Genomic DNA, 23,632 nt, shown 5'->3' on the forward strand with positions numbered 1-23,632 from the left:
GCAGCCTCTTCCACAGCACACATTTAACTTGTTATAGGTATATGCAATACAGAATTATTCTAGTGTGGCAGACTTACCCAACCAAGCTCCAATGTCTCCTGAGGCTCCAGAATTCTTACTTATGATTGGTGGAGCTTGTTCCAATCAGGAACAAGCTGGGGAAAGCAGGTGCCACCCCCTTCCTGAACAGAGGAGGAGAGATTCTCCCCAACCTGATTGTGGACTGCAGCATGGCAGGTCCACCAGACTTCAGGGGCAGAGCTCCTGACGTGTATAAAAGGAGAGCGTGCTTGGTACACAGGGCAGATGTGGCAAGGGACTCAAGAAGAACGGAGCTGAGAAAAGCTGGGGAGAGGTGCCCCAACAGGCAACAGCCCAAGGCTCCTGAAGACATTGCTGGAGGAGCCACTGCCAGAGCCTTGGCCCTGGGAACAGGAAGAGCCTGCTGAGTCCCACACAGTACACAAGATAATTTGTGTCTTGATAATTTCTTGAATTTCTGGTATAAACTGAGCTTATCAGTTGAAAGTGACTTGAGGACTAGTTGCCTACAGGATGACTAAGTCACTGATAGGGTGGAGTCATGAAAAAAGACAATGTATTGGGCAAGGTACTTATAGTACATATAGTGAAGGATTGATGTCACTGTACAAGGCATTAGCGAGACTGCATCTAAAATACTGCATCCAGCCATGGTCCCCCCGTTCCAGGAAAATCATCATACAAGAAGATCCTGAATAAACTTGGTTTGTTACATCCAGAAAACTACAGGCTAAAAGTGGATAGGATTGTTGTCAGTAAGTGCAAAGAACAAAACACCAGAGAGGGAGAATAAAAACTGTGGTGACACAACATTGTGTAGACTGGCCGTGAATAAATTTAGGCTGGAAATGGGAAGAAGGCTACTTTCCATCAGAGGTGTGAGATTCTGGAACACAGCAATAGCACAATAAACCTAATTGTTTTTAAGATGGGACTTGATAATTTCTTGAAAAGATTTATATGACATAGCTGTCTGAAATAGCAAGGAACTGGACTTGATTGCATAAGAGATCCTTTCCAGTCTTATGTTCTTAGAAAAAAAAGCAGGAGAGTAAAAGTTACTAAGGAAATAATACATTATCTTCTTCATCACACAAGACTGGTGGCCTTGTGGAAGGGAAGGAGGCAAAACCATTAAGATTGGGTCTCTAAGGGGACAGAATTAAATCCAGATGAACCAGAGGTCCTCTTCACAGGATACACTGTGTTTAGTAATATGTAACAATTCTATGCAACAACTATAGATAGTTATTGGACCCACCTTCTCTCTGTAGATGAGTACTAGATTGGAAGTGGGTTTATTTTCTTCTCAAAGGCTGCTTCCACAAAACTTTCTTGTTTAAATGCCCATTCAGAAATCCTCCGGTAACTAGGTAAACATATCCCCATATAAAGGCTGCTTCCCAAGTCTAGAATTGCACGCAACCTAAATATCCAAGGGGTCACACAGAGGACTTCCACGTCTTCAAAGGCAGAGGATAAAGCACAGTGGAATTATTGCTTCTGCTCACGCTCTTAACCCAGCTGTGCTGCCCCCCCCCTTCCCCCTCCAAAAAAAAAAAAAAATAGGTAGGGAAGAGAATCTGGCCAGATAAGTTCAGAGGGAGGAATATTTCCTTTTAAATATATATGAGTGCTCCAGGTTCACAACCAGTTTGTTTTCTTGTTTTAAGAGATAGGGAAAGCACTACAGAGTAAAGAAAATAAGTCTAACTTGGAAGGATATCAAAGAAATGGGAAGGAAACATAATACCTGTTCCTACAGTGTTGTCCTTATATTTATAATTCTATTTCTCAGACAGTGGCTTGGGGGGAAGCTATTTCATTCTGGGGCATCATTCCTGCAAGTCATCATTCCTGCAAGTCATCATTCCTGCAAGGAAACCTGTAAAAAAAAATTTAAAAAAAGAAGCTCTGTGACTGTAAATGTCATTTTTTTTCATTACCTTGCTCTCTGCTTCCATCCAAGAGAAGTTCTGCACATCAATTGACAAATGGAACAATGGGTGGCAGTTATATATCATCACACAACTCTTCATTATTCTTTGAGAAACTACAGTGACTGATTTTCAATTACATTGTATCTAGTAATATGTAACAGGTCTGTATAGCCACTACAGGTAATTATTGTGCCCACAGTTTCTCTGCAGGGGAGTAGTAGATAGGATGTGGGTATATTTTCTTTTCAAGGGCTACTTATAAAAAATACATATACTGTAGCAACCCAGATAGGGAAGGAGGAATATCTTCTTAGAGTGAAGAAAATGAGGCTATGTCAAAATATTTTTGGCCAAACTGAAGCCTTTGATTCTTTTATTGTATGCTAATAATGTTAATTGTAAATCTGGAATTAAAAGGCCATGGATTTGTACAAGACAACCAGCATTGCTCTTTTGCAACTATATTATGGCCAAATTTCTGTGCTCTGTTACACTGCTGTCACTTCACTGAAGAAAATTTCTTTGGAGTAGCATTTTCCTAAACTGAATATAGAAGCTGGAACAGTAATATTTTTGAGCTGAAAGGAGACAATGGACTAATTCAGTAGCTTGTCAATGTTCACACACTGAAGCAATAAACAAAGAAACACCGGGGTTTATCAACCCGTGGAATTACAAGGATCTTGGAGTCGCAATATGGAGCACCCTATTCAGATATAAGGATGTTACTATTGCTGCAGTGTTGTCAACCCCAAAAGCTCAACATTTATCAGCCACACCCCAAAAATCATGAGGGTTATATTTAAAGTTGATATTGGGGGGGTTTGGTCTGTTTTGTGATTTTCCTGCTCTTTCTGCTCCTTCCTCCCTCTTGTGAACAAGCATTGGCTGCTTCTTCCTCAAAAGTCCTTAGCTCCTCAGAGGATGGAGGACCTTTGCTAGTCTCCTGCTTCAACTGGGATTGGCTGCTTATCCCAAGGAGACAGAGTGGAGAGATTTTTCCTAGACAGAGCGAACATATCACTTGAAGACTGGGGCTTCTGCTTGCACCAAGGCTGGTGTTGAACAGCACTCATTATCTGAACCTTGACTCAAGAGTTGGGCTTCTTGCTCCTCACTCTGATCTGAAGTAGACGATGGACAGACACAGCAAACGAGTGTGGTGCTCAGGCACTATTTAGCTATTAGCACCTTGTTGGAGGTGGGGATGACCAGACTTCAGTGCGTGTGGAGAACAAACCAGGGGAAATGGACAACAAAGTGGAAAACAAAGCTTCTAATTTCACATTTCAGTTACTGGTGTGGACAAATTACAAAGAAAAACTGGCTCCCTCTGGAACGCCTTGGTGCCCATGCTAGCTGAATGCTCCTGACAGAGCAGAGCAGCTATAGTACTGCTATCCTAACCTGGCATTTTGGCTGGTCAGCTACAAAAAAGGCTGGTCCCTTCTCTTGCACTGATTTCACATTGGTGAGATTCCCTTGAATTCAGCAGAGGACTGCAACTTGTCATACCTTGCAGTTATATAGCATATCTGGTGGCTTCCTAGCATGTAAAAATGTGAGCATTCATTTCATACAGCATGTCATGGTATTTTCATTCCATTTTTCTAATTAAAAAGATCCAGCTGTTCAGCTCTCTGGAATTTCTATGTTCCCTAACCCTAGATGTTTTTCCCCATCATGTAGGTGGCCCGGGCTCTGGAAAAGGAACCCAGTGTGAACAGTTAGCACAAAAGTATGGATTTGTACATCTGTCCATTCGTGATCTTCTCAAACGAGAATCATCCTCATTATCAGAGAGGAGCAAATTGATCAAAGACATCCTGGAATGTGGGGAGCAGGTGCCTGGAGTAAGTAATGTGATTGCAGAAGAAAGCAGGAGGCCCCCTCAAATAAGGGAAATAGGAGAGCAGAGCTGAGGTGCTTTTCCATTTGAGGAGGAGTAAGGTCCCTCCCTGGTAAAGAGGTGTCCCCTTGTCTAGATATGTGGCAGTCTTCTTCATTGTGTTTACCAGGAAAAGATCCTCTTTTACCTACAACTTACTCATAAATTCCCTGAGAGCAATTATAATGAACTGTTTTGTATGCTACACCTTTGCAGAAAGCACAGCTTACGATGGGGAAGTGAGATAGGCACTTTTCAATTCTGGACTGGTTCAGGCACTGGCAGGAGCCCCAACTTAAGTTATGTACCCCTAGCAGCCATTTTAATTTATGCTGCTTCCAATTGTCTTTATGGATCTGGCTGGCATCCAGGACAGTGGGAGTGCAGAGCAATGGGACTGGGATGTAGCATAAGGCTATTATACTGGCCATTCCGTCCAAGAGAAGGCACCTCCCTAATTCCCAGGCAGCAGACATCCCGCAAGCTATGTAGATTTATAGCCATATTAAACTATATTGCAAGCCAGAACCAAGGACAGTTTGAGCTACAGCAAGTGCAGTTAGATTAAAAGATGTGTGTGTTAATAAAATGCATCAAGAAAGGAAATTAAGAGGTATATTGGTTCTGGGTTTGTTTCTCACTTTCTATAACAGGATCAATTCTATTGTCATTAATGCAGTCACAAGTTTTGTGCATTCAATTAAACTCCAAAATGTCCCCCCCCACAATGGAAGAGAAGATCATGGAAATCCAGGACAGATGATAAGCCTGCCCCTGGATTCATGTGCCACAGCTGTTTCTGAGAAAATGCTATTCAGAGCCTACAGTAAATTTGGTACTACTAGAAAAAAAAATTATTTTCAAGGGGTCTGCCTACAGGAAGCAGACTTGCAATGGTTCCCAGAAACATGGGACTAAAGATGTTATAACAAAACCCTTTAAAAGAATATGTATTGGTGACAAAGAATTATTTTTCTTCAATGCAGGATATTATTTTGGAGCTAATGAAGGAAGCTATGATGGCCAGTTTAGGAGAGACAAAAGGATTTCTGATTGATGGCTATCCCCAAGAGGTGAAACAAGCAGTAGAGTTTGAAGAAATGGTAAATATTTACTTATATACTCATATATAAACAATCACTTTCATTGGACCCAAAAAGCAATTAATCAGATACCCAGCTTTAACAGGTGTGACTATAACACAACATTCCACTCGAGTCCAAGAGTGTAGTCTTGCTTCTGTCATTCAGCTTTTGGCATTCAAGAAACACAGTGAGTCTAGCTCATTTTCCCCACTATCCTGTCTCTGCAGGGACAAAAAGAATGAAAACAGACTTCAGTCATTTAAATAAGGCTAAATCTGAATTGTTATGTTTAAGAAGATGTGCTACTTTTAGATTAACTCTTCCAACCATAACCACTCTGTCAGTTCCATGTTGCCACTATACATCCTATCATGCTTCATTTTAAGTGCTATTTGATATAGGTCTATGCATGTATCATCATTATAATTATTCTTTCCATTGAGTTAGATCTCTTAGTAGTCGCTACCATTTTGAATGAGCAAGGCATAGGCTTTAGTTGTATGATAGACAGCATGTTGAAATATCCATGAAAATGGCATTTTTGCAAGTTAGTTGTGTGGTAGTTTACAAGGAGTAAGAAAGGTATTGATTTCTCTGTATTCACAGACCCACTGAAATTACTTCATTATTGATTTCTGAGCCTGCAGAAAGTATTCTCTCAAAATAAACACGTAGACTGAATGTGTTCACACTCACCAATGCAAGAAAAAAGCAGAACAAAAACAGCTGATTGGTTTATATCAGTGTGTTAAGGCCTAAGCACCAACATACACATCACTTACAGGCTTGTGTATCTGCCAGCATAGGCCCATCTCAATGCTTGCCTTGCGTGAATTCTCCCTCTAGACAATTCAGGATGTTTACAAACAGGATATAGAAACTGTAGCCAGATTCCCACAGATTTCCTGAATTAAGTCCATGGCACTGCAACACTCCTCAAAGGCTAGGCAGTACTGAGTCCTTGTTAGCTTTCAGAGCAAAAAGTAAAGATACAGATATTTAAAATTTAGCTGATAAAAATTAGTCACCAATTCAACCCTTGTGCAACTTCACTGAAACTACTTAAATTACAGCAGAGGTGAATTTTAGCCCTAGGTGACTCAATAAGTCCTTGAAATATTTTTAAATTGGTTAGGTCTGAGATAATGTTCCTAGGAGAAATAAAACACTAGAGTAATTTTTAAAGGTCATTTAAGGAAAATGGCCACCTGCATCATAACTGAATGAATAAAAAGACATCACAGGAGTTTTCTGAGAGTGTATTAATTAGTGGTGACAGCGCACTGGAACCATCATATACAGCATATGCAGCTAGCATTATAAGTATCTAAGAACTGTCTAAGATTCAGGAATAGCTCTCACAAAAAGACAGAAACACAATAAAAACCTTTAGTTCCCTAAACTAATTCTCTCATGAATTCAAGTGCTTCAGGCTATCAATGTGCATCCTTGGTGCCTAGCTAGTATATTTTTTTCTATTTAAATGGCCCTGGTTTGATAATAAACTCCCTTGCAGCTTGAGGGACAGAAAATCCTGTTTGTTAGCGCTTCAGGCTAGTTCGAACTAAGCTAGTATCATGTGAAAGAGTAAATCACACAGGGCCAACCTGAGTAGTATCTCACTCTTCAAGTAAGACCCAGCCAAGGATCCAACACAGAGTCAATATGTACTGAGGGCAGTAAATAGCTTCCTAAAGATTTTGTTTCTGGGTTAAAGTCCATGGGCCCTACAGGAGCCCACCAGAAGTTATACAGCACTGAGTGCTGACTAGACTACATGCATATGGAGCCATCTCATTGCCATTATATCTGAGGGCCTTCCATTCATTTTAGTCTCACAAAACCTTTGAGATGGAGAGAACTATTATTTCAGTTTTAAGATGGGAATGTGAAGCAGAGAGACATTTATAACTAGGGTGACCATATGTCCCAGGCAACAGGGAGACTCAACTTCTGTAGCCCAGTCCCAGCCGGTTGGTCAAAAGTCCCAGAGTCCAGCAGGGAAGTAGAGCGGCACAGTGCACCAGGCAAGTGGGTGGGCAGGCACTGCTGCGGCTGGCCGCGGGGGAGGCAGGCAGACTGGAGCAGGGTGGCAAGCTATGGCAGCAGTGAGTGTCCCGACTTGCCCAAGACATACGGTCACCCTACTTACAGCCCATCACTCCCTCTTTGGTGCAGTAGCAGACAGTACCATAACAAGACACATGACACCTACACCACTCTCCCCTATATCAGAACTAATGAAATCTCCATTGGGCAGAGATATGTTCAAGGCCATAAGTTCTGCTGAGCAACAGAGCAGTGGTGGCAACACCACTCCTTGCTAATGCAGCTATGAACAGAACAGAAAATCAGAGAAAAGGTGGGAAGAGATGCAGCCTCTGGAGAACTCAAGGGTTTTCAATTTTTGATTTATCTGGTCAAAGTTACTTAGCTCTATCAGAGGAGCCCAGGCTATACTTTTAAAACTTGTGGTCATACCAGCCAGTCACAGTTGAGGGAAGACACTGACCCATGGGATTTACTTCATGTGCATTGCAGGGAAATCTTAACACATAAGATAAATAGCATAGATAAATACCAGACCTCCTACTAATTTGTCCACAACTTTGTCTATCTAAGATGACCTCTGGACTAATTGGTTTTAAATTAAATAGGCCACTGGTAATCTTTCCTGGCCTGAGCTGAAAATTATGGGCTGACAAACTGGAAGCGACCACTGGCTAGGGACTGAGCCCACAGCATTGAGGTCAAATAACGCATGGGAGTCTTGGCTGCCTGTTAAAAAATATAAGGAAGCAGAAGTGCCAGCAAAAGAGTTCACAACCTCAAATCCTTTCATTGCTACTCAGCTACTGCAGGCCTCTGTGGAATACTTCAAAATCCTATCTGCTGGGTACTTCCTGATTAAAAGAATTGGCAGCCTCTCCTTTTTGGGAGGGCCATGTGCCAGTCATCTGCTGTTCTGTTATAGCCAAGGGCAGTGCACTATAGCAAAATGTTACTAGTAAAGGGAATTTACATTATTTTCTTGACTGCTTTCCCTTGTCCTTCCCTACAAAGAAGCTATCCAAATAACTGCTGGAATCTAAAAGACTTAGAAAAGGGACTGGGAACTGGCCCTTTCACTAATATCATTTAAAGGACTTTGCACAAAGATCCCTGGAGAATAAAGCCCATGACAGGGATTTTAGATCTTTAAACATCGCCTCCATTTATCTTACTAGAGTGGAGTTTATCATACGTGTCTCAGACCTCTTGCTCTTACTCTGACAAAACTCAGTGTGAATAGTTTTCCCTGAGTAAGCTACAGGGTTGGATGCACTTTAGGGTTCTTTCCCCAAGGTGTAAAAAAACATCTGGGCCTACCCAATAAAGTGAATTATGAGAAATGAGGCTTAGAGTTCATGCAAGTTATTTTTCACCTGGAAATCAGTAGAAGCAAAGCATTCACAGTAGCTAGTTTTGCTATTTAATAGGGGCAGAGACTACCTCTCTCCTTGCCGTGTCTCAAGAATAAAAATAATTCTTGTTTCATTTAGCTTTGGTTCACTTGAGTCTTCCATGGAAAAGGTCAGAGCCTCTCCAGGGAAGGCAGCCACACAGCCTGAGAAGCACACCAGTACTCGGCTTTTCTTACAAGTTGAAAACACTACAACTCTGCATAAATACAAAATGAGATACCACATTTCTTCATTCATATCACGACTGTTGTATTGCAAGTAAAATTGGACATAGAGTGCCATAAAATACCTATGAAAACTTGCATGTATAAATTCAGTTACCTGTATCGGATAGCATTCCCAAACCTTGTCATTTGTTGTTCCGTTCTATTTTGGCAGGGAGGGTTTCAATTTCAGAAATGTTTGGGGAAACTCCAACACAAAAACGTGTGTTTGTGTATAAATGCTTTATTTTGCCATTTATTTATACTTCAAACCTGGGCAAAAAAAATCCCATTCAACTTATCAGTCATCTGCAAGAGCTTGTATTAAATAAAGAGTAGCTGACTTTTGTTTGCTTAAAAGCATTGCTCAGACAATTGCAAATGCTGAACTAGTAATGTTATAGTCTGGTTCTCAGATTGTAAACTCTTCAAGGCAGATCTCTGTCTGCCCACCACAGCAAGGTCCTCATCCTGACTGGGGTGTCAGCATGCCCTGTAACATATATGGCTGTTAATAACAACTCTAATAATTTATTTGCAGATGAACAACAAACAGAAAAGGACTAAATTAATTGAATATATTGCTTGCTGAAAATAGGCGGTTTTGCTCTAATTATTTGCCTGCAGGCAAGCCAGGTTTTCTTGTTATCTGTTAAAACAGAATTGACAAACAAAAGCAGATTTTGCAAAGCCAGTCTTTCTGACTATCCATTGTTTCTCTGCTGCTGTAGGTTGGGGAGCCAAAACTTGTGCTCTGCATGGACTGCTCCGCTGAGACCATGAGCAGTCGCCTTTTGACAAAAAGTCAGAGCTGTGAGTGCTTTGATGATAATGCTGAAACTATCCGGCAGCAAATTGAAATATATTACCAAGCAACAGAGCCTGTGATTGCATATTATGAAAAGAAGACACAGTTATGCAAGGTAAATTGCTCAAAATTTGAATTAAGCTATTGTTCTTTTCTGCCATTATATGAACGGTATTCAAGGATTAGTGACATGAGGTCATTTATGAACTGTGCTCAGTTCCTGCCAGCCTACTCTGGAGCTCATTTTCTGATTTACTCTCATCTCCCTGAGTTTATTTCTCCTGGGTGCAGGTTGTCACTGGCAATATCAAAAAGTATCTGCAAACTATGCTGTTCCTTTCAACATGCAGCGGAGCCTTCTGCTTTATGCAACATTTGCAGTTAAGCCTCTGAGGTCTGCAAAACAATTTGAAAGCATAACAATATGAGATTTGCTCAGAATGCCCTACATCACCACACCCCATATTAAACAGCAGTGCTGGAAGGCTTTTCCTTAAAAGTCTAGGCATTGAGGCTAGGTACAGATATTACACTTTCACCAGTATAAGTGATTGGAAACTGGTCTATAGCTGTAACAGAACAGAAGTTCAGCACACATAGACTGGTTTAAAAATAGTGGAACCTGATCTAAGATTTGCGCCCTCCCCACCCCGGGCAAATGTGCGTTCCATTCGCTACCGATCTAAACTACGGTGCCTACAGAAAACTGCACAACTTAGATCGATTCTGCCTCAGACTTTTTGAATGTCTGTACCTAGCCTTAGTGCACAGCATGGGCTTCCAGAAATAGGGCGTGTGATCAAACCCATACTAAGCACTTCAGCATAACAACTAAATCTCCCTGCTTTTCAGAAGGCAAGATTGCATCCACTAAAATAAGCACACACTTCCAGACCAGACTTGTGGAGACAATAAGCGAGGAATCTTTAGCTACTATAAATGGCACAGCTCTGCTAGTGCCATGAGCAACTTCAGGTTACATTAAGAATACACATCTTGAGATTTTGAGAGAAACCTAAATGGGCAGGTGTTGAGGGTTTCAGATCAGTTTAAGGGACCAAATCCTGTTTAGCTTTACTAGCTGCCTTTGAAAATCCTGGCTTGTAATTTTTTATGCAACCTCCCTCAGTGCCTGACTAAGTACTGTTCATAATTTTATTTTAAGGGATGTTAATGATCTTTTTAAATCCAAATGCTCTGTGTTATGGCTAAGCAGGAGTATAACCATACTGTCCTTTCAGGAAAAAGCCACTCTTTGCTTTGTCATTGAGCAAATGGGCAGAGCTTAACAGACATATAAAAAGACAGAATTGATTTAACCATTTTTACAGGATTTTAGTTCTTGGGAAAGGTGGCTGATAGGCATCCTTGATACCAAATCCCCTCATTAAGCCATAGCACAAGTACAGCACAGGGTAGTGACAGTACAAGTTTACCAACACTTTCCAGCTCACTAGTCTTCAACCCTGGACTGCAGGTGGCTACACGTTCAAGTGTGACATTCACCCCCTGTGCAAAGGTCCAGCACAACAAGCAGAGTCAAAATTAAATTGTGCATCCGCCCCTCTGCCCAGAGGTACAGTGAGAATGAGAATGAGCTGTATTTTCAAGTTCCAAAAAGCAGCTTAGTTTCCTCATTAGCTGTGTTGGTTTGCTGTTAGGAGACACGTGGAATAGTCCTAGAAAATAAGGTGGCCAGCCTGTGGCGCACATGCCCAAGTGGCATGGACAGCCTCCATGTGGCACAGCAGACTGAGAAAGGGTAGGCAGCACAGCGGTAAATAGGGTAGGGAGCAGAAAGCAGAGCAGCAGATCAAGCAGGGGAAGAGTAACATAACAGCACTCAAGAGATGGCACAGACCTTAATTTGTGGCAAGCCAACCAAAAGGTTGGTCCCTATTGCTGGAGAGCCATGGGCATCCACAGTCTGATCTATCTCCCACTAAAGTTAGTAAAAGTCTTTCCCCTACTTAGGATGCCCTTCTTTTGCTTGTGCCTATGTTGAATAATGCCTGTGAAGCTGCACATATGTAACCTTAACCACATTCCCTGTCTGACTGCTAGAGATTCACAGCCTGCCTGAGAGGTTAATATGCAATTAACAGCTTGATTGAGAATGAAAAACAATCCATTTCTGCTGCCACCTGAACAGGAACAATTTGACAATATTAGATTACTATAGCCAAAAAGCCAGGTGTTCATTTGAAGTCATTCTTTGGGTAGAAGATAACTGGTAACTGCTTCTATTCCGCAGCAGAAGTGTTAAACGCAGCAAAAGGACTGTACTCTTACTATGCAAATGTTTTCCCTGTCTGCAAACCTGACAGGAATAAATTATGGTGAACCTTTCACAAGCTTAGTGAAGCAGAAGAACTGGTAATGCGCTTTGCTGGCAGGGGCATTTGCAGAAGAAAGCTAAACAGAATTAGGGGCAAAGAATCACAGGGTTTGGGGAGGTGGCTATTTTGGTTGCAAATTTCCTATTAAGGCAGGACGCTTTCAGATTTTATTCTGGAAGGCAAAATATCTGCAGCAGAAGAGTGGAAGTTATTTTCTAGCTACCTAACAAAAATCCTGAATTTGGGACAATTCTCTTTGCTATGATTCCTTTCACAGTCTATTACAGAGCATCTACCGGCTGGTAACAACGACATACAGGCTGTTTTAACAGATGATTCCTACTATGCACACGGGGGCTGAAAATACTTCTCAAAAGAATAGATTGTAACTTCCACAAATCTGAAGCATTCACCCTATTCAGTGTAGTTTTATATATACAGAGCCATTACACTAATTTAATGGCATGAAACAGAAGTTGTTATTTTACAGTTATTAATTTTCAGTATCGCAATTTGTAATGACTTTGCTTTTTCACGACAAAGCATGCGAGTATCAAATCAAAGCTGAAAAAAGAAGAAAAATTTATAATAGAAGTACAACTGCAAAAATGTAGTTGCTCCTTTTTTTTAGAGGAGAGGTATAAACAAGACACACTGCGGTGGACAGGGGTTACAAACCTGTGTTAAATTCCTGGTTCTTCCACTGCCCGTCAGGTGACCTTAAGCCAGTCACTTCCCTCCATGTGCCTCAGTTTTCCTATTTATAAACTTGAAGTAAGCATAATGACTTCCCCATACAGTGCTTTGAAGTATATGAGTGAAAAGTGCTGTTTATAAGGGCTAAGTAATTAGTACTATACATAATTTGCCATAAAAGGTTTTTATAGTTGTGTTGGATTTCCTAGCACATGGGAAATTATAAACTTGGAAATCAACAAAGTTTTTAGTGGCTCCAAAACTGAATTAATTATCCACAGGGTCAGGGCTTTTGGAGCAATGGGCTATAGATGCCTTTTATAACATTCTTGCATGAAGCAGAGAGGACGGGCCACACTTGTAAAGATATTTACGCACCAAAAGAAGAGATATGCATATGGGGATTTATAGAAGTGCCTAGTACCTCTTTTTCCTTGATTTCAAAGGGAGCTAGGTGACTTGGTGCATTTGAGGAATCTTACAAACATATATATGCAGCTTAATATGTCTCACCCTCTGCCTAACGCACTAATCGCCTATTCAGATATTCTACTTATACTGATGGAAAAAAAGACAAAAAACCTGATTATTCTTAATATCTGACTCATCTTTTAAAGCTTCTTTTATTGACAGTATGTAGGAGTGCAATAAGTAATATTAAATGGCAAAGCATATCTAATGAAGCTAGATAAGAGCGATCCCAACGTGGTTTACAGCAAATGAGTAGGCGTCTTAAACAGGAAACTTCATGTTCAAATTGACAGCTAAAAGAAATGTGTGCTCAGTGAATTATGCAAGCAACCCAACTCAAAGGATTTATACAACTTCACTAGATAAAACTGAATAAGATCAAAGGTTAGCTTAGAAGATATCCACAAGATCATCTACAGGGGTCTATGCAGATGTCAACCCAGTTGCAATATCTTGCTTCTACTCTTAAATAACAGGGCTGAAAAACAGTCAAGTAATTTGATGCCAAGGTCCTGTAGTATGCATTGTTGGTCACCTATTCCAAATTTGCATTGCAAATACAAAACAAACACAATTATTCATAGACATTCGCAGCTAGGTAGATGGTCTACTATTACTATCTGGTTTCTGGTAGTGGCCAAAAGTAGATGCTTAACAAGCTGCTTTTCATGCTAACAATTCTTTATTTGAAGTAAAACATTTTTGCAAGCCCCTTATAGGCACTTCAAAAATAAAATGTATTAGTGATGATAATGGTTGTCCCTATATAATCTATTAATTTGCATATGTTTGGAAAAGATAGCAGAGAATATGTGCCCTTGAGAAGTGATGATATAATGATTGAGGGAACAAGATTTTGTCGTCTTTAAATTGCAATAAAATATAATGCCCTCTAAGCCCTCCACCTTTTGCATTATTGTTATGACCCTGCCAGTCTGCAATCCAATCAGGTAAGACACTTAGAGACAGGTCAATCACCAACCCACAGGCAGAGATAATATTGTCTTAAAGGGAGTTGCTCGAAATAGAGATAATTGTGCAGCAGACAGAGGAAATGAAGTCATGAACATACCTTGAGAAGAGTGCCATCTTGAAGGTCTGTTTGTGGAATCTGTCATAATACTGAGGGGACAAATACCCTACCTTCTCTGCCAGACTTTTAGTCAGCACTGCTCGCAGAGGTTACGAAGCTGCTGGCCAACAACCTGCAAGCTGCACCTGTCTCTTTCCTGGCTGCTGCAGTCTGCTGCTGGTGAAGGGTGAAGATATTTTTTGGTGAATGAGTAGGAGGGGAAACAGGGTTGCAGCTGCTCTGCAAAACAGTGTTACAAGTTCTCTATTCAAGAAAACAACTCTTCATTCTGACAGTCTGACCAGAGACCTTTGTCTCCAGTTAGGAGAGTAACTGGAAAAGTTAACTTGGAAAATTTAAATCTTTGGTTTGTGTTGAAATGAGTTATTGAAAGTGTTTGGAACAGCCAGAGAGACTACAATCAAGGCAGAATTGATGAAGAACTCAAAGGAAAAACCTCAATAGTCTATTTTACAGAAAGTGAGCAATGGAACAGAACAAACATAGTGGCCCGCTGCAAAGCATATGCTGCACAAAGCTCATGGAGAACTGGAACAAATTCACAAAGCTTGAAGTACAAAAAAATTCCAGATAGGCAAGAGGGGCTGAAAGTTGTTGCCTGGAGGCCATTAGGTCACAGTGGGCATACCTACACATGAATTTAAACATGCTTAAATTTACTGGGCATTAAGCTAATGCACATTAAGCATTTTTTGACAGGTGTCTATGGAGGCAGGCGGCCAGTACCCTGGCCATGGACAGTGCCCCTGAGGGTCCAGGGGGCCATGGTGAATGCCAGGGGCTCCTGTGGGCAGGAGGTGGTGGAGGCTCTCCTCCAAGGCGCAGGCAGAGTCCTGCCGCAGGGCAGCAGGTTGGACCCAGGGACCCTGTGGGGCCATGCCGGAGCCTGAATGTGATTGGGCATAGGAGACATGGGGAGCCTGAATGTGGTTTCCATTGGCCAGCTGCTGTTGGAGGAGCTCCACACTGCACTGCTCCAGGGCCTTCAGCTAGGCTTAGTGCTCCTGCTGCACCCAGTCCCATGCCTCTTCCCAGGCAATCTCCCAGGTGACATCTTCCTTCTGCCAGGCCAACTCCCACACCACCTGCGTCTGCTGCTGCCCCTTTTTCTGTGCTGTCCAGTTCTCTACCAGTGCCACCAGCTGCTGGAGAAGGAGGGTTCAGTCCGTGGTGCGTTGCTGACACAGCTGGGCAGCTCTAGTAGTGAGTGGCAGTAATTCTGATGCTGCACTTCTGCAGGGCCCTACAGCCTCTCTCCCACATCCAGATGTTGGCCCTGCAGGGGCAAGAGACAGAAGCCTTTTGTGCAAGTTTGCAGCGTTGCAGAGATAAGATGCTCTGCACCAGGTTCTCTTAGCTGCCCAGCCTCAGACTGGAGACTGGCCGTGTGTGAGCACCTAGGGACCATGGTAAGCTGTCCAGGCAGGGCTGGACCCAGGCAGCTGCCAGCCGAGCCCCCTGGCCCTGCCTGCTCCCTAGGGCTGGTGGCCAGCCTCCCCTGCCCCCTTCCCAGGGTGGGCCAGGCCAGGCTGCTGGCAGCACCTGCTGCCACAGCTCCAGAACCCACACCTCCCTTCCCTGCAGGCCAGCTGTTCCGTTGCACTGCTACCCAGCCCAAGGTGCTGAGCCATCCCCCAGTGCAGGACTTACCACATATCTAGGGCTGGCGAGGCTGGTGGCTCAGCTCAGGGCTCCTTGTCAAAAATGGCATCTGGTTGCGCCCAGTGTTCACAGCCTGCCGGTGCCCAGCCAGGGCCGTGCCCTGGGGAGGAGCTGGTGGCCAGCAGTAGCATAGCCACCCAGTCCTTCTGGGGGTTGTGGGGCTGAGCCAAGGGTGAGGCAGCTGCTGGGCAGGGCTCCCCAAGCTGCCAGTGGATGCAGCAGCCGGGGAGGTGGGCAGGGCACTAAAGGCCTGATGTCCCCTCCTTTGGTGACACATCACCAGAAGCATTGGGGCGGGGAGCAGGTGAGGGCAACTTGCCTGTACTGGTGGCACTTGCAGGGGTGGGGCCTGTCTTCTGGGGCACCAAAATGCAGGTCAGCTTCCACACGAAGTGCATGGTCTTTTTGCCATGACTGGGCCAATGATTGAATGCGGTCACAGCCACCCACTGTGCCTACAAGACTGTGACCTTCATGTGGCACTGCCAGCCAGGAGTGGCCTCATGCACTTATCCTGCTGGATATGGCCTCAAATGCAGGTGTTTGAGTGACTGCCCCGTACAAACTGCCCAGAGCACCATGAGGTCTCGCACATTCTCCTGGGTCCAGTTGAGGGCCCAGGCACTCAGGATGAGCATAGGCATGCAGGCAGAGCTGGGGTTCAATGGGGATGACATGGTGGACATGCTCTCTGGGCCACCATGCGGCTGTCTCGGTGATGCAGCCATAGAGGGCTGCCAGCAGCACCCTGGACAGGGGCACGGGCAGGAACTGCGAGCGGCAAGGCACTTCACTACAGTGCCTGCAAAGAAACCAAGCTAGGGGTGAGGAGCAGCAGGAAGCAGATGCTGGGAAGAGCAGGGTCCACAGCCCTGGAAGGAATCTCAGGGCTGGGCAAAGGACACACCAGGCTGCAGCCTTTTGCAACACTCACCTGTGGCCGACCAGTTCTGTCTGCAGGGCCTTGTGGGATCCTGCAGACAGCACTGACTCCTCCAGGCTCCCTGTGCTGTGCGCTGGAGGCTTATAGTCTATAGCTAGAGACTGCCAGAGACCAGCCCAGCCCAGCCCTACAGGAGGGGCAGCCCACCAGCCAGGAGCCCTGGGGCTGGACTCTGGCTGACTCCCTAATGGCTGGGTAGACCCAGCACCAGAGTCCCTGCATAAATGCATCTACACGTGCATTAATGTGCTTTAAGTAATCGTGCCTAAATTTGATACTTGATTTATGCAAATATCACATTTAGGCAGAATTACCCTAAAAATCACCATTTTTAGGCACATTAAGGTTGCACACATGTATATGCGCACCCTTAACGCACCTTAAATTAGGCTAATGCACATGTGTAGACACACCCAGTATTATCAACTGTGTCACTTCAAATGAGAAGAAAACAGTAAACAAGTTGGTGTTATTTTTTTTATCTTACCATCATCACATGGGGTTATTTTATTAAGTTGCTTGGAAGTTAAAAAAAAAAGTTAAAATAGGAATTCCTCAAAAGATCTGTGGAAACCTTTCTATATACAGTAAAACCCCTGTTTTCTGGCATGAATGTGGAATGGGGGGGTGCCAGTAATCTAAAAATGCCGGTTACCTGAGGCACAGGGGTTTCTGGCTGGACACTAAGGGGAGAGGGGGAGCGGCAGCTGCTTGTGCAGCAGGGAGTGGGAGGGTGGTGGTGGCCACACACAGAGTGGCAACAGCGCAGGGCAGTGGGTGGCAGCAAGCTTCCCCTTGCTCCCTCTCCCCATGTCCGACCAATCAACCTGCCAGAAGTTCCAGTTAATAGAAATGCCGGTTAGTAAAATGCTGGATAACAGGCCTTTTACTGTATTAAAAATGTTATGATATTTTAAACTTCAAAGGACTCTGCAGGAAGAACTGAATGGTCCAGCAGTGTCAGAACTTCCAGTAGCTGCCATCACAGTAGCTTTCCCTCTGAGGCACCTTTATGACAGCACACAAATCAAACTACAAGACCAAATATCTAGAATATGGGATTTTTTTAAAACCAATTACTAAGATTACAGGGGAAAAATCAATTATTTACCACATAACAGGCACCTAACATACTTTCTAATGTTCTTTTAATAGATAAATGCCGAAGGAACACCAGAGGAGGTTTTTCTTCAAGCCTGCACATCGGTTGATCTTTTTCTGAAAAAGGAAGAAGCAGCCTCTTCTTTTTCAGCAGAAATACAGTAATGGTGTACAGCATTTCATTTCACATGTGCACTTGACAGTTCTGACTAAAATGCTGTTCAAAGCAATACCTGCTGTCATGAGAAGTATCTGGAATTAGTGCATGTGCTATTTAATGTGATTTCGAAGGCTTTATTTTATCCATATGTATACAGTAAACTAAATATAAAATGGTATCTATGCTAAAACAATACAAAGTACTGTATATTGTATATCAACTTGTTTGCACTTCACAGGTTTAAAACAGCATGGTGAACAGCAGGTCCAGTTTATATTCACGCCTTCATGTATTTGGCTATAATCAGGTGTTGCAGTTAATGTTGAGCTCCTTCAACTTAACCAAGTCAGTTGCCACATGAAACTGGAGGGTTGTTACATAACAATACTCATCCCGTTTTTCCCCCTTAATTAATTAGTGCTTTTCATTTCTGTGCTAACACTTAGCTTGTTCTTAATTCATAGTTGTTGAATTTATTCCTTGCCATTTTGCTTAATGCCGGAACATACCTGCAATTTGTCAAAATAATTTATACAGAGCTATGAAACTGAACACATTTTTGACACTTCCCAAAAATACTGTAAATGCAGTGAGCAAAAAACAAACTGAATGTGAAGAAATTAGCTAATACTGTATAGGTCTGTCCATCTGTTGCCATGGAGCAGACATAACAACTAAAAAAAGCTTTGCCTTGCTGTTAGTTTTCAGCACATTGTAACAATGATTTTCTAATTATATGCGTGTGGCGGGGGAGGGGGGCAGTAAATACAGTGACTGAAAATACTGGTGCAATTCAAAGTGCAAGCAGATGATTTCCATGCTATTAACGGTAGTTTTCATTGTGAAAAATTAGATATTGATTAATAGCCAGAATGTACGAAAGTTAAGCAATTTAATCATTAAATCATACTCTGGAAGTTTTTCAAGCACAAGTTCAGTTGCAGATCATCATCTGTTGTCTTTTAGCAGCATTGCCAAAGCTTGAAAGTGACAGGCCAAAAATATATATAATAAAAAGACAGAAAAAACGTCGGAGATTGTGCAACTTGCAACATATCCTATATTTAACAACCCACTTTTCCAAAATATCTGCACAAAATTGTGAAACCCTATTTTACATCCATTTAGTTAAAATATTTTTTATGCCACAGACAGCCAAATAAAAGCTTATTTGACATTTTTGTGAAGTAATTGCATCTTCCTACTAGACCACTGGACTAGTCCACAGTTAGAAGTGATTGCATGACTGATCTTTCTGTTGACAGTTGTACTTTAAATGAGTATTTATGGGACAGATTTGTATTTTTGAAGTTACTTTTCTTGTAATGAAGACATAATACAAAATAAAATGAATGGACAAACATAAAGAGAAGTATTCTGTTGCAGTGCATATAAGTTTAGTTTAGCTGAAAGTACAATAAGACATATTGCTGTAAAGTATAATAAATGAAATTAATAAGTTAAACAAACATGATTTTTTTTACTCAGAGAAGCTTCTCCTGTTTTCGTTTTACTTCTACTACAGTGAATGGTTCAAATATTTACTAAAGACAGCTTTAGACTTGCTCTCGTCTTTTAATTGTGGATGCCCTTGCTTTCTTGGTTTTTTTTTTTGTGGGTTTTGTTTTTTGTATGTTTTTTTTACACAAGTTAACCTTTACTGCTGACACCAAGCAAAATGCTAGACAGACAGACATCATACTCTGCTAGTTAGTTCAATGTCTAACAAACCACTTTTTGAAAAAAGAGTTATCTTCAGAATGCAACCAATCTCCATCCATTCAAAGATCCTTTCAGCTTGCACCAGTGCCAATTCTCTTATGCTATTTCTCCATTAATTAAAATAGTCTGAAATAATCATGAGGATACGAATTATTCTGAGCAGAACCACATCTAGATATTTCCAGTAATTTTACGGGCTATTTCTGATTAGAATGATCATTCAAATTTATGGAATGGATTGTTTCCATTTCCAAAGAAGAGTGGCAAAAGTCAATTGTCAATTTTTAATTCTAGAAGTCAATTACAATTTTAGTTAGTCCCCTTCAAGCTTATTAATGTAACAAAAACTACATACACATGTGATATAATTTTTTTCATTCAAGAATTATGATCAATTGGAACATGTTAAAAGCTCATCAGAAAACAAGGATACCACCACAGATTTTGTCTCTGGTATTCACTGCTCCAAAAAGCTGCTTCTTTACCAAGGGAGCGACTTCTGGAGAAGGGTGATCTCTTCTGTGCTTTTACAGAAGAGTGTCTGTCTCACAACAAATCTATTTTGTTTGTCATTAAAAAGTGAAATACATCTGGTGAATTTTTATATTATATTTCTTTAGGTTTATTAAATTTCTCAAAGTATATGAGATGCTTACAGATGATGTATTACATCACTCAGTGTTTTAGTAACTGTGCTATATTATCTACTAATATATTAAGTGCTTAAACTTTTTCTCTGAAACAAAAAATGGTTACACCTAGATAAATTATGAAAAGTAACACTGTAATCAAGCTACAAGTAAAATTATTATCAAATGCAACCCACCAATTAACGTTCTTATTGCCATACTTTTCAGCTAATGTGTTCCTTCTGTATTCTAATTGCTCTGGAATTCAAGTCTGTGTGTGAGTGGAAATCTATTACAGTTAAAAAATGATCACTGTTTTTGAATCACAAGCTATACATTTCATTAAAAAAGATATATTAGCTAAAAGTATATCACAATAATTACAAAGCTCCTCAGACATCAGTACATCCTTAGACTAATACAGTTCACTGAAGTTGCTAAAATGTCTTCCTTTAATCAGGAGTGAACACAGGGGGATGACAGTATGGTATAACATACAAGAAACTGAGGACCTAATCCTACAAGAGGCTGAGCACAGCCTATTAGGAGCAAAGTACCTTCAACTCCTATTGAATTAGAAGTAGTTGAGGGCACTGAGTACCTTTGCGTGGTTGAGCCTTTTAAATATTCGTATGACCTATTATAAATGTACTTTTTTCTATTGTTAATGTCGGTTAAAAAGTCAAAATCTACACAAAAAGGAAATCACAGCAAGCATTCTATATATAAACAGACTGTATCCACATATTTTATTTCTCACAGTTCTCCTGACAATTGAACATTATTTAAGAACATACTGTATACACAGATAAGAAGAAACATACAAAATGTTTTAAATGATGCACAACAAAATCCAGCAGTATAAAAGAATGCATGTGAACCCTTGCTCACTGCTCAGGCTAAATTTAATCACTTGTTTAAATAGTAATAAAAATACAATCTTTCATGGATCTTGTGCAGACTACAAAAGAGGAAAATTATTACCATATATATGATTTATAGTAGGCAGTTTTCTTTGATGAGTTGCACTAACAACTCCAAATACAGAGGCAGAAGGCTGTGTATTTTATTTTAAAGGAGTTAATGTTGAGTATTAGAGACTTTACACAGTTACTACCACTGGCACTTTTCACCATATTTTGTACACATCACATGATCATCTTATATAACATTACATTTAAAAAATATATCTGAGTGACAATTTTATAACATTCACACACCATGAGCTGGTTAAGGAAGCAAAGCCAGAGTTGCCTCCTGTAGTGCTTCACTGTTGGTAAATAGAGTTCATTGTGGTTAAAAAAAAAAAAAAAAGTCAATGTGATTAAGCAGCTCCAATTTAATGAAGGCCTGTAACCAACCATCACTGGGACAGTGAGTATTTTTTTAGAGTATATCCTACAAGCAAACACTGTCATTGGTTAAAACCTTGCCTAACATAGTCAGTTTCTGTGCCGAAAACTATTTCACAACAAAACTGCAAGCTACTAAACTGATTTTATATAAATACTTCATCTCTCTGGATCTCATTATAACCAAGTTCTTCAAAGCCTTTGGAATTTACTCTCGCTTTAATGTGTGCTCTCATTTCTGGCTCACCTTTTTGTATTTATTTTTTGTTTAGATTCACCACCTAAAAATAACTAATGTGGTGAAACGAAAGTCTCCCAATGAAACCTTCTGCACACTAGGAATGTTCAGCTGCTGTTCAGTGATCTAGAACCATGACAGTTCAAAGCTGTAGTTTGACAAGTACACCCAGGAAGCTGTCATGCTGTGAGTGACATTTCAGGGAAAGCAGAGTCTTTCCAAAATGTGCACGGAATTAACAATGGCGCCATTGTTATTTTTCAAAGATAGTAAGCCCCACATTGTAAGTCTGCTTCCCATGTCATCTATTTGCTGGAAAGTAGTTTGGGTCAAGGTAATTGTAACTTGTTCCTTGAGACATGCAGTAGTCTCTGTCTAAAAATGTCTCAGCTCTGTAAATAGGTTCTAACTGGTGATCTTCTTTGTGAATCTCTGTTTCATGTAGACTGAAAAGAAAAGAAAACAAAATTATTCATCAAATCATTGTCCATGTTTTTCACTTCCAGAACAGTAAATAAATTAAAAAAAAACCCACTCCTAGATACATGTCAAACTTAGAATCGCTGCTATTACACAGCTTAGGTTTTAATAATACAGTACATGCATTCCCTAAAACTGACCAGTATAAAACTACTTTCATGTCATAAGGAAGCATAAAACACATGCCCAACAGGGACATGTCACAGTTATACTGCAGTCACCTCTTACTATGGAGATGAATCGTTGATTAATCCAGGAATAGTCCAATATATACAATGAGTTTATTTAGCAATTACACCTTAAGCAGGAATTCAAGTAAATTACATATAATAAGGATCGATTGCAGCTCACCAGTCTGAACAAGAATCACAGAAATCCAAGGACATTTCTTGAGGGCAATCCTGGCAGTGCCATCGAACACCTTGAATAGGTTCAATGCCGCAGTTATCACACTGTGAAATATAGAGAACAAAAGGGCACTGTAAAAAGAAACTTTTAATATGCAACTTAAAAGCTACATTTTCATTTAGAGCAATGCACTGCACTTAAAGACAATGCATATGCTTTACCCTGAGCTCGAGAGAGAACCATTTCCTCACCACCACCCCCATTGCTCCCTCAAAGCTTTATCTTGAAGTTATCATCCTTCTGGTTAAGAAGAGCTGAACATATATCCATCTGGGGACACACCAGTTCTAAACTGGCCAAAGGAATTACTGCAAAGTAGTACAAGCAAATCACTGTAACTCAAGGATGAGGCATGATATCTCTTCTCTAAGGCTAAGCCCTATGATCTGAAATGCCTGAAGTTGAATCCAGTTTCCGTAACATATTACACATCATAATATATTAGACATCAGCCCCTTATAAACCAGACCACTGATAAGGATAAGAGAGAGTATTTTCAGTTATTCCATTACAGCATTTTCATGTTTTGTAAGTATAACTTACTATATATCAGGGGTGGGCAGCAACACCTATTACGAAAGTTATGACACTTCCCATTGGGGGATGCTGATAACTTGGGCTGAAATTTCCTAAACCAGATGTCTGAGTAAGCTTGTTTTTTTTTTTCTGGAAAATTTCAGCCAAAACAGCACATCTGATTCCAAGAACAAGGCTAAGCAAAATATGTTTTTTGCCTGCTAAAATATTCTTCAGACCTTTTCTTTGAACAGTTCTACTCCCATACTTTGGAACCAGGTCTTGAAATTTGGCAGGAAAGTGGTGTGTGAATATCCCTGCCACTGCTGAGAAAACCTGCTGAAATGTGGCCATTTTAGGGAAATAAGCCCTTAAGGGGAAAAAAAAAAAAA

General features: G+C 41.1%; 2 protein-coding genes across 7 annotated transcripts in view; one reads left to right on the top strand and one right to left on the bottom strand.

Moving 5' to 3' along the window:
- The window catches only part of AK5 (adenylate kinase 5), a 168,044-nt gene extending 147,773 nt beyond the window's left edge, over positions 1–20,271 (top strand). The window contains exons 11-14 of one of the 2 annotated variants that reach the window (XM_014593846.3): positions 3,672–3,835; positions 4,857–4,973; positions 9,354–9,545; positions 17,790–20,270. In XM_014593846.3, coding sequence (XP_014449332.1) covers positions 3,672–3,835; positions 4,857–4,973; positions 9,354–9,545; positions 17,790–17,900 — 584 coding nt within the window. In that variant the 3' untranslated portion in view covers positions 17,901–20,270. Of the gene's footprint in view, positions 1–3,671; positions 3,836–4,856; positions 4,974–9,353; positions 9,546–17,789 lie in introns of both variants that reach the window. The other variant, XM_019489096.2, reaches the window with a different exon arrangement.
- Positions 20,272–20,963: 692 nt separating this feature from the next.
- The window catches only part of ZZZ3 (zinc finger ZZ-type containing 3), a 114,399-nt gene continuing 111,730 nt past the window's right edge, over positions 20,964–23,632 (bottom strand). For all 5 annotated transcript variants that reach the window (XM_059727964.1, XM_059727966.1, XM_059727965.1 and 2 more), the window contains 2 exons: positions 22,668–22,768; positions 20,964–22,282 (listed from right to left, as the gene is read on the bottom strand). In XM_059727964.1, the coding sequence (XP_059583947.1) occupies positions 22,138–22,282; positions 22,668–22,768 (246 nt within the window). In that variant the 3' untranslated portion in view covers positions 20,964–22,137. The remainder of the gene's footprint in view (positions 22,283–22,667; positions 22,769–23,632) is intronic.

Source organism: Alligator mississippiensis, chromosome 5 (assembly GCF_030867095.1).
Source record: "Alligator mississippiensis isolate rAllMis1 chromosome 5, rAllMis1, whole genome shotgun sequence".
NCBI classification, from domain to species: domain Eukaryota; kingdom Metazoa; phylum Chordata; order Crocodylia; family Alligatoridae; genus Alligator; species Alligator mississippiensis.